Below are 16993 nucleotides of genomic sequence, written 5' to 3'. Positions count from 1 at the left end.
AACATGTTATGCTTCCTCCAATTTATCCTTTCGTCCAAAAATCATGTTTAACTTACGGTATAAATAAAATGTGTCTTCACTTTATTGTTTAATTATTTCTTTATCTCATCAATTAAGAATTACTACTCCTACTTGTTAGTAACTTAGTATCATTGTCAACATTGCTTCCTAACAACAACCATATATATGGACTTCATAGCTTTACACAGATGCTACCCTTCTCGAGGATATGTATTTTGTATGCCATTAGCCACCACCAACAGTGGCTCATTATAACAAACAGAGCAGTTTACATAGTAAAGAACTTGACAACTTATAAAAATTCAAATAATTTCATTATGAGTAATCTTCATTTAATAATAAGCATCGTAAAACTAATAGACAACTTGCTTGCATAAAAGTGTGCCGCAAAAGTTTATTGTAATGATGCAATACACTATCAAAATTTGCAAAGTAAAATGAAAAAAGCATAACCAAACCAAAGGTTTGGATTTTGACGTCAACATCTAAGAACCAAAGAGAGTTCCACATTTCAAGAGGTTTCATCCAACATTACTGAAATTCACTTAATACTAAATTTTCTATTACTCAGCCAGTTGATTCTGTGGCAGTGCTTGCAGTGCAGTTCTTTTCTTCTCCACTCCCTGCATTTGGACATCATCATTATCAATCATGTTTGTTTTTTCCGCTAACTTCTCCTTCACCAACTTCTTGAGAACCCGCAAACTAGCTTTCTGAAAATCAATGGTTTTCGAGTTTTCCTTCATCGTATTAGGATTGCCAGTACCACTCTCAATACTAGGAACTGCTTGAATTTCATTGGCAATATCCTTGATTTCTGACTGAGCTGGGCAAAGGGGTTCTCCATTTATCTGCTCAGAAACCATTGACTCTATATCACTAGTTTTCTGATCATTGATATGAGCTACCTCATCAAACTCAGTGTCTTCTTCTACTGCATGTTCCTCAGATTCATTGGTTTGTGCTTCAGCTTCCTGTTTCTCAGAAGTATCCTTCTGATCTTCTTCTTTCTTTGCAGCTACATCCAACATTGAGAGTTGTAGAATGACATCTTCAACTCCGTTGCTTTCTTTTTTGTCTTCAAAGGATTGGATGCAGACCTCATTTTCAGCTCCAGAGTCACCAGAAGTTCCATCTTTTTCAACTAGAATAGCCGAAGATACACACTCTACCTTCTCTGGTTCAGGTTCAAATACTTCTTCTTCTTCTACTTGATGCTCCTCTGAAGAAGTCTCTATAGCTCCATTAGGCACCACAGCAGTCTCAGGAGCAATAGCATGCTGAGTAATCTCTTCAGATAACACAACAGACATATCAGCAACATCTTGGTCAAGATCATCCCCACAAGCATCATCAGGTACCACAACATTCAAAGGGGCAATAACTGGGTCAGCAATCTCCTTATAAGCTTCTTCAGATGCCTCAAGAGACAAGCCAGCAACATCTTGGTTAGGAACATCCACAAAAGCATCTTCAGGTTCAGCAACAGTCAAAGAAGCAATAGTTTGGTCAGCAATCTCCACAGGAACCTCTTCTGATGCAGCAATCTCCACAGAAACCTCTTCAGATGCAGCAATCTCCATAGCTTGGTCTTGCTCAGCTCCAAAGCATTCCTTATTTTCAATTTCAGCAGAATCACAAGTTTTCTCCTGTTCAGGCTGCTCAGATCCTGTAAAATGATCAACATCAAGTTCAGATTAGTGAACATTTAACAAAAACAAACTATCAGTGAATGCTAATAAATTAATAGCAATAGTTAAGAACCACAAGCATATTGCAAAACAAACCTGCTTCATTTGAATCAGCGCATGTCTCAAAACTGTCTTGCAGATTTAAACTTGGGTCCTCATGTGAAACCTCCACATCATTGACAACCTCTGAACCCTCTTCTTTTGGTTCAGCCTGCAACACATCCTCTGCATCAGTTGATTTCACTTCTGAACCAGAATCATGTGACTGGCTTTCACAGTCGGCTTTGTTTAGAGAGGAAACTTCCACTTCATCAGTGTTCTGAGAAACCACATTTGATTCTGTCTGCGAACTAGTCACTGCAGATAAACAATTTCATTGTTGATTAAAATCATACATGACTCAAACACAAGTAAATAAGCAAAAATAATTCACAATAATTAAATATAATGAGATCTAGCATACCGTTTTCAGTCTCAATTGAGCCCCCTTCATTCTGGGAGACACTCATTTCTTCAGAAACATCATCATTCTTGGTTGATTCCGTGTCCTCAGTGTCCGCCAAACTCATCTTTGACAAGCTCTTCCCCACCAATCTCACGGACCTCCTGGTGCTGTATGCCTTCTGCACTGAAGTTTCATCAGAGATCTCAGTTTTGTTCCGAACCGAACGACTAGCTCTTGTCCTACTGCTAGGAGCTACAGCAGGAGTTTTAGCCACATTCATAGCCTTTTCTTGAACCTCATTCTTATCAACATCATCATCATCTTCTATCACAATCACTTCCTTCTTTCTGCGAGTAGAAACTGCAGGAACCCTTCTCCTACTACCAACAGCAGGAGTACCGGCAGCTACATTAGCATCTTTGTTCTCTTGCTCAACTTCCCCTTCAGCAACTCCGCCTCTACCACCACGGCTAACCCTTGTAGAAACCTTAGAGCTTTCAGCTTCTTTCACCGGTTTCCTTTGAGTCGTAGTTTTACGAGCTGTTCGTGGTTGAACAGCTGGTGTACCAACATCACCACCTTCCTTTGGATTCAAAATTTCATCCAATCCTTCAACCTACAATCAGTTCAAATCAAATCAAAAATCTAATTTTAAAAAAAAAAAAAAAACTTTTCCAATTTTACAAATCTAATGAAACATGGAATCAATACAATACAATACAGTTTCAATGGAATCAATACAATACAATACAATACAGTACAATACAGTTTCAAGTTTCAACAATTGATAGCATAAGAATAAATCAATTACATTTCAACAACTTATCCAATCCAGTCAAGATCATAAAAATCAAACTCCGAACTGAAAACCCCTAAAATGAAAAACCTAATCGACTTAATATACTTCAAATTGAAAAAATAAAATCTGAATCTAAACAACATGAACAAATTACATGAATTAATTAACATCACAATGATATTTCAACGATTCCAAATTAAAAAATAAAGAACTGAACTAAATCAAGAAATGGAGAAAGATTTACATGAGGAAGAGCTGAGAGAGCGTCAGCCATGGCAACATTGGTGATATTAGCAGGAATCTTGTTCATCTTGGAAAGTGCTTGAAGCTCTTTACGTGAGAGAGTGTGGAAATCCATTGCTGAGATTTGAGATCGAAAAGCAAAACAAGTTGTTTTGGTTTTTGGGAATGGAGGCGCCGATTCAGACAGATACACGAGAATAGGGTAAATTGGTGAAGAGGGAAGGAGAGTGTGAGGGGTTTTATACTGGGATTGTGCTTCACCAAGCGGGGCCACGTTGGCAAATGTGACCGTTGGAGCTTGATTTGAATTTGAATTTGAATTTTATTATTATTTTATGGTTTTTATTAGTTTATTATTAATTAATGACTGAGATTTTTTAATTAGACTATGTTTGGTAAATTCTCAAGGGAAATAAATTCATTTAAAGCTGGTGAATGAATGCATACACGGAGAAATATTTAGAATTTTTTTTTTCTGCCCCTATGACCAAAAAAATGATATATCTACCCCTAGTTGAAAATTATTGATGTAAATACCCTTGTTCTTCTTTTAACTTGGCGAGCATGTCAATTTTTTCAACCTTTCCTCTGCAAACTTGCAGGCTTTGCAGGGTCTGTCTGAATAACTCTGTGCGTTCTTGACTTATGAGGAAGAGCTGAGAGAGCGTCAACCATGTTTTTTTAAGTTTTTTTTTCTTGTACTCACTTTCAATTGGCGAGCACTTATTTTATTTTATTTTTTTGCACCAGGCCCTTGTTCCATATATAAAATGGCGACCATGCCATTTTAGTTTAATTTTGTTTTTTTAAGGAAATTTAATTTTGTTTTTGAAAGAAGGTTCATCTAGTATATAATATAATGTAAACGTTGTGTATTATTTTTTAATAAAATTACCTGCGTTGTATATAAATATTTTTAATGAAAAAAATTAAACATTATTAATAAATAGATGAGCAAAATGATAATAGTAATAATAATTATATTAAGATAATTCGGAATAAAATACAATACGAAGAAAATCAACTACTGGTGATTAACAGTTGGACAATTTCTGCGAATATGACCGGTCTTGGAACACAGTCCACATTTTCTCGGTGCTTTTTCCACAACATCCATTTCAGTCAAGATGCGAGTACTGTTTGGACGACCTTTCTTTAATCTTCGCATGGTTGGATCGTGGCAAAGCTTTGGACCTTCATGCGGGGGCCAATAACTTTTGTCATGGACTACTACGAACCTTGTGTTATAGATTGCGTATACACTCTCATTTGTAAACACAGTTGGTATAAGGGTTCGATAATCATGACGAAAACTAGACCACGCGGCTATAACATGAGAACAAGGCAATTGTAATTGTAATTGTAATTTCAACATGGACGTAGCTAATTTTCATTGGATGGGAATGGCTCACAGATCATGTCACGTCTCTAGCAAATCAAATGTATTTATTATTTATTTATTTGCACAATAACAATTTATGTTTATTATGTTTTATCTATTAGTTTTAATATACTAACTAATGTTATTTTGTGTAACCAAAAAAACTAATGTTATTTTGTAGGAAGAAAAAAAACATTACGTGAGACCCCGTTGTCACAAAATATTAAAGTCACATGCACGCATAAGACCATATGCAGAGCAATCCGGTCTTTTGAGGCCAACGGAAATAATAAGTTTTCAAATTGATTCCCGTTTAATCTGTGCATTACTTGAACGGTGGCGACCTGCGACGCACACATTTATTCTTCCAACAGGTGAATGTACAATAACGTTGGAGGACATTCACATGATATTGGGTTTAAAAGTCGATGGTTTGCCGGTCACATCTGACAGACACATTTCATGGAATGACTTTGAAAATTTGTTAGGAAGAAATATTGATCAAAGTTCAAGGGAGCGCAAAACTGTGAAATTAACATGGTTAAGAACTTACATGGAACAACTGGCAGATGATCAAAGTCCCGAAACACTTGTAGACCATTTTAGAGCCTATTGTCTATATTTAATAGGCTCGGTTTTATTTCCTGATAAGACGGGCAACTTAGTACACATAAAATGGTTGGCAATGTTAGAGAAGGAACCCATTGAGATTGGAACTTATAGTTGGGGTTCAGCTTGTTTGGTGTAACACTCAGTTTTCCCAACGTAAAAATTTCATAATTAAAAATCAGAGTAATTCAACTTTAACGGAATGCTACACTTCTTAAAAATTCATAAACTGAATAAATAGCAATTTATTCTTCAAAATCATTTAACATAAGTAATTCAAAACTTCGCAGCGGAATTAGTTCATTCAACATAAAAAGTCTTTGGCACGCAGGCCTCATCATAAAAATCTCAAGTCTTGTTCAACATTTATTCATAAAAATCCATAAGTAATACGTAAGAAATAGAAATAGAAGACATAATCCCATCCCGTTACGTATCAGAGCACCTAAGACACACTTGTGAGGAGTCCACTCACGACCGTAACTAATCTTGGTTACCGGCAAGTTACCCATACGAAGAGCAACATTTCCAAGCAGAGGGGTGAGATTTCTCAAACAATAATATTAAGCATATAAATCATATAAAGTACATTTAACAACTTAAACATCTTATAATTCATTAATCATATCTAACAACTTAAACTTCCTTAACTAGTGTCATTAATCTTCTTATATTGGTCGTAAGATTATCTTAATACTAATCATAAACATCTTCATATATTATAAATTACTAATCTTAACATCATCATATAACATCAAATAATAGTCTCCAACAATCATCACATAACATCAATATTAATCACAAACGTCACCACATTTCATCAAACATTATTTATAAGCATCAACACCTAATATCAAATATAATCATAAGCATCATCATGTAATTTCACATAAGTATTATTATCAAAACATATCATTACCGAAAACAACTTCATAATCAAATTCGTAATCAACTTCATATATCAACATAATTATAACTCACGTAACATCTTATCATAAATCATTCGCCTTCATTCATCATAGCACTTCATTAATAACTTATCAACTTGACATCTTAACAACTTGACAACTTGACATCTCAACATCTTAACAACTTCGACTCGACTATGCAACTTCTACTTCTCAAATCATCTTAAATCATCTTAGACATCTTCATTATGCATGTGGTACCACCAGGGCATTAAGCCCTCTTCTCTAAGGTCATAAAGAACCTGTCGGGCATTGAGCCCCCATCTCTAAGGTCATAAAGTACCTGTTGGGCATCAAGCCCCCCATCTCTGACTATGCAACGACACAACTCTAATGCAACGACATAACTTTCTTATAACTTAGACAACTTCATGAACATCTATGACATCCTAACATCTTGACAACATAACATCTTAACAACTTGATGACTTCATAACGACTCGACGACTTAACAACTCTTATCATAACGTCTTAACATCTTAACATCTTAGCATCTTGACAACATATGGATCACATAAATAATTCATGTCATATCATAATATAACAATATCAAATGATAATAAACAACATCTTAAAACATCATATTCATCAATCATAAACAACTTCATATAACATCGTATTTAAACATCAACAATAATTCACTATGTATCTTTGTAAAAACATAATAAATTATCCACAACATATTTTCATGTCAAACCAAAGCTACTGGAAAGATATCACAAATATCAACAACTTTCATGTCTACAACAGATATCAATTCAAAACAGAAACATATGAACAAAACACAAAAACATGAAACAGAGAATGTTGTCACCGTACAAATTCGCTAAGACCTCCCTGTAGTATTTTCATCATAACTCAAAGACTAAACATCATTTTCACGTCAAACCAAAGCCACTAGAAAGCTAACAAAATTATCTAAAACTTTCATGTTTACGCCTAAGACCAATTTGATAAATGCTAAAAAGTGTTAAATTCATGTTATATTTTATGCACTTTTTGTTACTTGTTTTGCAAGTTATTGAAGGAAAAGCCGAGAAATAAGCGTTAAATGCCTTATTACGCTTTTTATATCTTACTCTATCCTTTTATGCAGGAATTTACCCCAAGACACTGATCAAAGACCAAAAATCATGAAAAAGTGCAAAATGGCAGAAGCTGAACTAGGAGGGAGCACATTTGAAGAATACGCTATTAGCGTGTTCCACGCTATTAGCGAAATTTCTCCAGACAGCTACGTTATTGGTGTACCTGGAGCGAAGTTAGAGGATGTCATGAAGAAATACGCTATTAGCGTGATCGACGCTATTAGCGTAAAAGCTCCAGAGGACTACGCTATTAGCATGACTTGGGCGAAGCAGGGCAAAAGGACCAACGTGGCAGAATATCATTGGTCACCAAATAGGCCGACCTACTTCGCTAATAGCGTGGATGTCGCTATTAGCGTAGGTGCAAAAGTTCAGCCCCTTTAAGTAGCACTTTTACCTCTCTTTTGTGGAGGAGGAGAGATACACTGTTTTAGATAGATTTTTTTTGCATATATAGAGAGAGAAATAGGGCTAGTGCATATAGAGTGAGAGTGATTTTGGAAGTTGGATTCTTTTTCCTTTGTTGAGACATCACAAGGGTAATGGATCTTTCCTTTTCAATCCATCCTTGCAAGGCTTCCATGATGATATGTAGCTAAATATCCTTTGTTGGGATGAGAGGTACTTGATCCTTGCTAACATGTAATTCTTTGATTTAAGCTTACATATGGTTCTAGCAATTTATATTCAATATAGTTGTTATTCTTCTTGTTAATGCTTTCGGACATTTAGTCAGACTGGGCACGGTCGATTAAGTGATTCGATCGTCTTTGTGATCGTTTAAATGATTTGTTCATGGATGTTTAAAAGATATGTTAGAAATAACTATATCGTTTTATGACACGATCGATTATGTTATCTCTTGAATGATTCGGGCACGAATGTTGAAACGATACCTTAGAAATAATGATATCGCTTTGGACACGAAGGATATTGTAGAGCTAGAATGACAATCTATCATAGGTTATATCACTCTTGACAAGTTTGTAGATCTTTGATAGTCACCTTTAATCAAGAATTTAATGCTTTTGGATATTTAATCAGGCTGGACACGGTCGGTTAAATGATCCAATCGACTTTGTTATCGTTTAAGGGATTTGGACACGAATGTTTAAACGATAACTGAATTGATTGTGATAATATTGGTTATTTAGCTAGAATTCGTATGGATCATTAGGTTATGTGTGATGCTTGGTTAAGGAACCCTACTCCTAACAAGTTTCAATCCTTATTAATCTCATTTATTTTACTTTTGCAAATAGTTTAGCTAGTTGTAAATGAAACAATCAAACACCTCTTTCAACTTAGAATGATAATTGACGTTGAACTATCCGTGATATCGCACTAATCCCTGTGAAGACGATACAAATACTTATCTTGTTTGATGCAAAAACATAATATTGGTTATTTAGCTAGAATTCGTATGGATCATTAGGTTATGTGTGATGCTTGGTTAAGGAACTCTACTCCTAACAAGTTTCAATCCTTATTAATGTCATTTATTTTACTTTTGCAAATAGTTTAGCTAGTTGTAAATGAAACAATCAAACACCTCTTTTAACTTAGAATGATAATTGACGTTGAACTATCCGTGATATCGCACTAATCCCTGTGGAGACGATACAAATACTTATCTTGTTTGATGCAAAAACATACTTCATCAAAATGGCGCCGTTGCCGGGGATTGGTGTTTAGATATCATAGATAGAACGATTGATTTATCATTTTAAGCTTTTGCACATAATCCGTAAATAGTTTTCTTTACTTAATAGTTGTTACTACTAACCCCTCTTTGATAAACAAAGAAAAGTTTCTTGTTAGTTTTATCCGTTTCAGATTCTCCACATAAAAGAAATCATGGCTGATCATGGTTACGTCAACTTTTACACTCCACCCGAGTATGAACCATATCAACAGTATCAACAATATCCTTATGAAGATGAACAGATTTCCAATGTGGAAAATACTTTGAATATCTTCATGCAACAATCCATGATAAACATGCAAAATACCAACCAAAGATTGAGGAATTTATCAATCCAGTTGGAGATGATTCAAGCTCAATTCATGGATAGCCAAGTCAGCATTCAATCCACTTATGGAGAACATGAAAATGATCCAAATATGTTTGAGAAAGATGGAGAGATTGTTGAAGAAGGTGTTGTTGAAAATGAGGAAGTTACAACATTGAAAGAATGTGGTGCACCACACAAAGAAGAACTTCCTCGAGAATGGTCAGATTCTGAAGAGGTCAAAACTGTTGATAATGAAGAAGTGATAGAGGTGGTAGAGAAACAGGAACGGTTACTTGGCAAGGAAGACTTAATGGAAGAAAAGGGGAAGAAAGTGAGCAAGGCAGAAATAGACCGGGTCATTGATGAAATTTGCGCCTTGTTCAAATCAAAGTTAAGGAGGACATGGACTCCACATCATCTGTATCTAAATTTCATGGAATTCCTCCCGAAAAGAAGGAATACAAAGGATGATGTATTGTCCGTCTCATTTTGGCCACCCTAACGAAAAAGGCGTCGAGCTAACGACGTTAAACAAGCGCTTGTTGGGAGGCAACCCAACTTGGCAAGTTCTCTTACTGTTAAAATAATGTGTTAGCAATTTTTAAGTACTTCATTTTGTTTTAATTTGAACATTGTGGAAGTTTCCTCTATATCGCTCTTGCTTAAATCTCAAATCTCATATGATTGATAATGATTCATAGTTGTGATTAAAGCGCAAAGCCAAGGTACAAGTTTCCAGTTTTTCTAGGTTTTTACTCGAATATGGAACGAGTACTTTGTGTAAATTTCATTTCATTTAGTTCTTCGCAATAATGTGTTTGTTGTGAACCACTTAGTTCTAGCCTAAAAGTGAGGAAACCTCAAGTGTTTGTACATATGCAAGGAGACTGGTATTCATTGTTTAACTCGGTTGTTTTATGTTAAATCCAATAATTGTTTTAAATTGTGTGAAGGCATGGATATGATCAAAGCACATTTTTGTTATTGAGTGAAACATACTTGACCACAAATAGCCTACCTTGTGAGAAGAGCGAGTATTTGCTAACCCACTTGAGCCAAATGAATCGGAGTCATCAATTATGAACTGTCAATTTATAAGCATATTGCTTGTTGAACTTGTCCTTAAATTTTTCAATATCCAGTTCATTTTTGACGCACTTTAAGACTCTGATATGTTTTTAATTGTTGAACCCTAAACCTTCAATGTTTATTTGTCCCTTTTGCCTTAGAGTAAGGGAACATTCAAATAGGGTGTATGTTGATTCAAGTTGGGGAGAGAAGGTAGATGTAAATCTTATGTCAAGTACAATGGTGTAATTTTATTTTGATCAAGACAACATGTTGTTGTAAATAGAAAAGAAAAGAAAAAAAAATGTATACATGAAAAGAAAAAGAGAAAAAGAAAGAAAAATCCAAAAATAGAATAAGTTGTCGAGATCAAAATGCTTCACATGTTAACACCAAGGGTTTGTAATAATTGGTAGGGAAGATTGGGAATTTTAATGGTTGATACAAGGAATGTTCCTCTTTGTTAGGCTTTTTGATTTCAATTGCCACACATATGACATTTCTTTTGTAGCCAAGCCAAGTTATAACCCTCAAAGACCTTTTGATCCATGTTTTTATGCCTTTTGAAATGATATTTGGATGGACACATAACTTGATTGGAATGTTAACTTGATTGCCAGATGTGTGTTCATAACCCTCATTTTTATGTTTTCAATTGTTTATCTACTTTCAAAGAAGTGTGTTAGGTGCGGTTCATGAATAAATATATTATTGTCTTGAAATATTTGACATGAACTTTGTACTTAGGACTCATCTCATGTTGGTAGTAGAATTTTAGATTAGTTGGAAACTGAGACTTGCCCGCGCATTCACTTTTAAATCATTCATCTGAAAATGTTTTCAAAGCCTTTTGTACTTGTGTCTTGTCCTGTTGACTTGTTTGATTTTCTTTTGTTTGAGGACAAACAAAGAGTTAAGTTGGGGAGAGTTTGATAAATGCTAAAAAGTGTTAAATTCATGTTATATTTTATGCACTTTTTGTTACTTGTTTTGCAAGTTATTGAAGGAAAAGCCGAGAAATAAGTGTTAAATGCCTTATTACGCTTTTTATATCTTACTCTATCCTTTTATGCAGGAATTTACCCCAAGACACTGATCAAAGACCAAAAATCATGAAAAAGTACAAAATGGCAGAAGCTGAACTAGGAGGGAGCACATTTGAAGAATACGCTATTAGCGTGTTCCACGCTATTAGCGAAATTTCTCCAGACAGCTACGCTATTGGCGTACCTGGAGCGAAGTTAGAGGATGTCATGAAGAAATACGCTATTAGCGTGATCGACGCTATTAGCGTAAAAGCTCCAGAGGACTACGCTATTAGCGTGACTTGGGCGAAGCAGGGCAAAAGGACCAACGTGGCAGAATATCATTGGCCACCAAATAGGCCGACCTACTTCGCTAATAGCGTGGATGTCGCTATTAGCGTAGGTGCAAAAGTTCAGCCCCTTTAAGTAGCACTTTTACCTCTCTTTTGTGGAGGAGGAGAGATACACTGTTTTAGATAAAAAAAAAATTGCATACATAGAGAGAGAAATAGGGCTAGTGCATATAGAGTGAGAGTGATTTTGGAAGTTGGATTCTTATTTCTTTGTTGAGACATCACAAGGGTAATGGATCTTTCCTTTTCAATCCATCCTTGCAAGGCTTCCATGATGATGTGTAGCTAAATATCCTTTGTTGGGATGAGAGGTACTTGATCCTTGCTAACATGTAATCCTTTGATTTAAGCTTACATATGGTTCTAGCAATTTATATTCAATATAGTTGTTATTCTTCTTGTTAATGCTTTCGGACATTTAGTCAGGCTGGGCACGGTCGATTAAGTGATTTGATCGTCTTTGTGTTCGTTTAAATGATTTGTTCACGGATGTTTAAAAGATATGTTAGAAATAACTATATCGTTTTATGACACGATCGATTATGTTATCTCTTGAATGATTCGGGCACGAATGTTGAAACGATACCTTAGAAATAATGATATCGCTTTGGACACAAAGGATATTGTAGAGCTAGAATGACAATCTATCATAGGTTATATCACTCTTGACAAGTTTGTAGATCTTTGATAGTCACCTTTAATCAAGAATTTAATGCTTTTGGATATTTAATCAGGCTGGACACGGTCGGTTAAATGATCCAATCGACTTTGTTATCGTTTAAGGGATTTGGACACGAATGTTTAAACGATAACTGAATTGATTGTGATAATATTGGTTATTTAGCTAGAATTCGTATGGATCATTAGGTTATGTGTGATGCTTGGTTAAGGAACTCTACTCCTAACAAGTTTCAATCCTTATTAATCTCATTTATTTTACTTTTGCAAATAGTTTAGCTAGTTGTAAATGAAACAATCAAACACCTCTTTTAACTTAGAATGATAATTGACGTTGAACTATCCGTGATATCGCACTAATCCCTGTGGAGACGATACAAATAATTATCTTGTTTGATGCAAAAACATACTTCATCACAATTCTATACCTATCAATACCAGTTTTGATATCAAAATTCGGGCAGAATGCAAATTTTCTTCAAGTTTCACCTAATCTCATGATTATCTAAGGTATGTACACAATTTCTACATCAATTCAACAAGTTTTCGTCATCTAATCATCAAATCTCTCTCAAAACCCTAATTCTCAAATTCTCACAAACTCTCCCCAACTTGTTAGATGTAATCTAATGATTTAACAACTTAATATTAATGCAAGATAGTCTCACCCTCACCTTAGATTAATTCCTGAATCAGCAGCAACGTTCTTCTTTCCTAAGGTCTTCTCCTCTTCTCTTCTCTTCTTTCTTGTTCTCCTCTTTTCCAAAAAGCGGTTTTTGGTAAACTCTTTCTAACCTAAGCTTCTCTATTTATAATACTAAAATATTCTTCCCAAATCTATTTAGGCCCAACAACTTATTCTTCTTTCTATTCTAACCTCCAATTTTACTCACACTAATAATCCTCATATTCTAATAAATATTATTTCTCTACTTAATATATAATAATACACCAAATAACAAATATATATCTATAACAATTAACAAATATATTATGCTAGTAAATACCAACATATAACATAACAAAATATCGCTCAACAAAATATATTAACTAAATTATAAAAAGATATCTAATCTCAACAAATCATATATCCCTCATATACATCATATAAATATATTCTAAAACTAATTAAAATAATTAAATAAAAAGGAGGGCGTTACATTTGGCGTGGCTATACAGAGGAATGTGTGACGGTGCATATAATGGGGTGCATGATATAATGGGATGCACAATATTAATACAAGCATGGGCTTATTCGAGAATTACGTGCATCGCACCTAGGCCAAGGAATAATATACCAGATAGGTTCCCTCTCTTTAACAGGTATGTAAAATAAATTTTTTTATTTTTTTTTAAACACAAGTGTGCTTATATTTTTTATGTTACTAATTATTAAATATTTTTCAATATTTTTCAAACATCATCAGATGGTGTGATACTGGGATGGAATACGAAGAGGCAGGCCAACACAATCTTATCACTTATCGGTGGAAGATTGATATAATGACAGACGATCAAGTAATTTATCATCAATATAACTTTTTTTTATTTTTTATTCAAAATATAAAAACTAACACACGTTTTATATTTTTTTCAGTTCATTTGGAGACCGTATCTCAATTTACAAACTCCCACACCAAAAGAAAGTGAAGTATGGTCTGCAACCACCTATATTATCTGCTTTCACGTTGTAGAGATGCACCAAGCAGATAGGGTGAAACTACAATTCGGCTTCCCTCAAAACCAACCAGCCGTTCCACGTAATTTGAAGGATTACCATGATATCACTATGCAGATCATAGGGAAGGTATCATTGTCAACCAAATTTCAACAAGAAATTGCTACGTGGCACCAACGTCGTCAGCTAGTATTGACCGGGGTCCCCTTCACCCATGAAGTGCGACCAAATCGTCACTATATACGTTGGTATTGGGGATTTTTTGGAAACAATTTGTTTGTCTCTAGAGCTTCGCTATTGGGAGACCCAAGGGCACGTCTAAGGGTCATTCCACAAAACCAACCAGATTACCCACCCACACCACAAACCAACACACAAAACCAGACACACCCCGTACACACACCACAACCAAACCACACCTATTACACCCCACAACCCAACGCATTTAACCAATTTCAAAACACTTTCCAATACACACCACCCATGTATCCATCATTTCAAAATTCTCCCATTCGATTTGGAAGCTACCCCGAAGCTAGCCACCAAAGCCAACATTCCCATCATTCATTCACTCTCCAGGCAGAATCTAGCCACCGCTTCCATCGACCATCACCCAATGAAAGCTTTAACCTACCACAAGCATACATGCAATCCTCCTTCCCATAATCATCCCAACAAATTCAATGGTCTCGACCACCAATACTCACAACGACTCAGATGGGAAATGATGCGATGAACAGTCTGAGGGCCCTTCGTCGTAATGAACCTCAGAGTGAGGAAGATGAAGAGGTAGTAGAAGAAGAAGAAGAGGTAGAAGTAGAAGAAGAATATGAAGACGTAGTAGAACAAGAAAAAGATTTAGAAGAAGAAGAAGAAGAAGAAGAAGAAGAAGGAGAGGATGAGGAGGAGGAGGATGAGGACGAGGAGGAGGAGCCACAACTACAAATAGCGCCACCCGGTCGACCTCAACAAAAAATCAAACATGTTGGATGTGGTACTCATGGGCACAAAATTAGGAGAAGATAAATGTAATAGATGTTTTAGGTTTGTAACAATGTTTCATTTTAATGTATTTTTGTTTAATGTTTAATTAAAAAAATCATTTTAGGTTGTTTTTTAAAATTCAAAAAATTTGGTATTTTTAATAAAAAAATGTAAAACCGCAAAAAAAAAATTTACAAAATAGGCATGTTCGTTTAAAAGTAGACCGAAAAAAATGGCCTTGCTCGCCATTTCAAAGGAATAGCAAGAAAAATACTTAAAAAATCATGTATGAGCCACCTTTAAAAACTATGTCACTTAAATTTAAAGATAAAGGGGAAATTAAACTAAAATGGCATGGTCGCCATTTTATATATGGAACAAGGGCCTGGTGCAAAAAAAATAAATAAATAAGTGCTCATCAATTGAAAGTGAGTACAAGAAAAAACAACTTAAAAAATTCTTGCTAGCCAACATAAGTCAAGAACGCACAGAGTTATTCAGACAGACCCTGCAAAGCCTGCAAGTTTGCAGAGGATGGTTGAAAAAATTGACATGCTCGCCAAGTTAAAAGAAGAACAAGGGTATTTACATCAATAATTTTCAAAGGGTAGACATATCATTTTTTTTGGTCATAGGGGCAAAAAAAATCAAATATTTAACCCCTCTTTGTATTAGCAACCGGTGGAAATATACGCATATCAAGATTATTTGTCACTTGTGAGTTTTGTTGGATTAATTATATAATTAATCAATTGTGGATTGACAATAATCAATTATTATAAGTTAATCTTATAATATAAATTATGGTCTATTGTGTTAAGCACTAATTAGTTGATGAATATGTGTGATTGGACTATTGTTTCTAAATGGACCGTGATGGGTTGGACCATTTAGCTAAGCCCAATGAGAGGTCCCTGCCCTTAGCCGTTTAGCTATTTAAACGTCATCCCATCAGACGGTTAATTATTATGAACATCATTGTGGAAACCTAGAGCTAGACGGAATGAGGGTAGTTACCCTTCTCATAGTTGTCGGTGTTGTCTACGGTTTTCCTTTATCAACCTAATTCAACGGTACACAATTTCTTGTTCTTTCTTTGTTATTGTTGATATGCTATAATTTGTATCTAGTGATCCATGACTAAACACTAAAACTTTCATCAATTGGTATCAGAGCCAATTAGATACATGTTATAGCTATCGTTATATTAAATCCTAATTAGTTTTGGTTGTTCTGATTTATATGAATTATGTTCTATCTTGTATGCCAAAACTGATGTATAATATGTAGTACCTATGCACGGTTAGTATTTGCCAACATGTCGAATTTGTCTTCTTTTACGATATGGGGTTTTTCTTTTTTCTTTTTTTTGTGAACTCAATGTCGATGCTATCCTGATTTGCATGATTATTTCATAAAGCATGCGCATGAATTTTCCAGAAACCTATTTCGCAAAACAACATGCACAATACAGAATTGAATTTCACATAAACCCTATTTTCTATTAGACATGTAAATTCGTTGAAACTGATCAACGATTCTAAAAAAAAATAAAAAAAATTGGGATTTAAATTAGTTTATGAGATCTCTAAATATTTGATGTCTACTAATATGAGAATCACATGTTCTTTTAAATCATGCATTCTTTAGATTTGGGTCTAAAATATAACACTTATGTAAATTATTCTTTTAAAGTGTTAGTATTGTGAAGAATCTTTAGACTCAGTCTTATATTCTTGTCTCAAATATCTTGTATAAACTAATATATTTTGAGAATTGTTGATATTGTATTTTTGATGCGTGGATTTCAAAATTTTGTCAAATCTTGAAGAGATCATATATCAATTAAATTGAGAATAATTTATTTCAAATCATGTATTCTCAATATTTGAGCTTAAACTGTTTTGAAAATTCTCTCTTGTATTAGTAACATTAACTATCTAATCA

General features: G+C 34.7%; 2 protein-coding genes across 2 annotated transcripts; one reads left to right on the top strand and one right to left on the bottom strand.

Annotated features, from left to right (window-relative positions):
* Positions 1–313: 313 nt before the first annotated feature.
* Positions 314–3413, bottom strand: LOC146931543 (uncharacterized). Its single transcript, XM_085703019.1, has 4 exons — positions 3201–3413; positions 2176–2773; positions 1809–2069; positions 314–1690 (listed from the first exon to the last, which is right to left on the bottom strand). The coding sequence occupies exons 1-4, from the start codon at positions 3312–3314 to the stop codon at positions 585–587; spliced, it is 2079 nt and encodes a 692-aa protein (XP_085559145.1). The 5' UTR covers positions 3315–3413; the 3' UTR covers positions 314–584.
* Positions 3414–9237: 5824 nt separating this feature from the next.
* Positions 9238–9817, top strand: LOC146931542 (uncharacterized). Its single transcript, XM_085708336.1, has one exon. It carries the CDS (start codon positions 9238–9240, stop codon positions 9760–9762), a length of 525 nt encoding a protein of 174 aa, XP_085564462.1. The 3' UTR covers positions 9763–9817.
* The last annotated feature ends 7176 nt before the right edge of the window (positions 9818–16993 follow it).

The sequence above is a fragment of the Medicago sativa genome, chromosome 4, assembly GCF_051527215.1.
Source record: "Medicago sativa cultivar Bolivia chromosome 4, Bolivia_mono, whole genome shotgun sequence".
Lineage (NCBI taxonomy): Eukaryota > Viridiplantae > Streptophyta > Magnoliopsida > Fabales > Fabaceae > Medicago > Medicago sativa.
Note: the sequence above shows the minus strand (reverse complement) of the source record. Positions and strands in the feature narration are given on the sequence as shown.

Excerpts from the sequence above, each read along its gene's own strand:
- LOC146931543 (XM_085703019.1), bottom strand. The coding sequence starts at position 3,314 with ATGGATTTCCACACTCTCTCACGTAAAGAGCTTCAAGCACTTTCCAAG. Across the intron at positions 2,070-2,175 it reads CTCAATTGAGACTGAAAACG|TGACTAGTTCGCAGACAGAA; the intron begins GTATGCTAGATC and ends GTTTATCTGCAG. Across the intron at positions 1,691-1,808 it reads CGCTGATTCAAATGAAGCAG|GATCTGAGCAGCCTGAACAG; the intron begins GTTTGTTTTGCA and ends ATCATTTTACAG.
- LOC146931542 (XM_085708336.1), top strand. The coding sequence starts at position 9,238 with ATGATAAACATGCAAAATACCAACCAAAGATTGAGGAATTTATCAATC.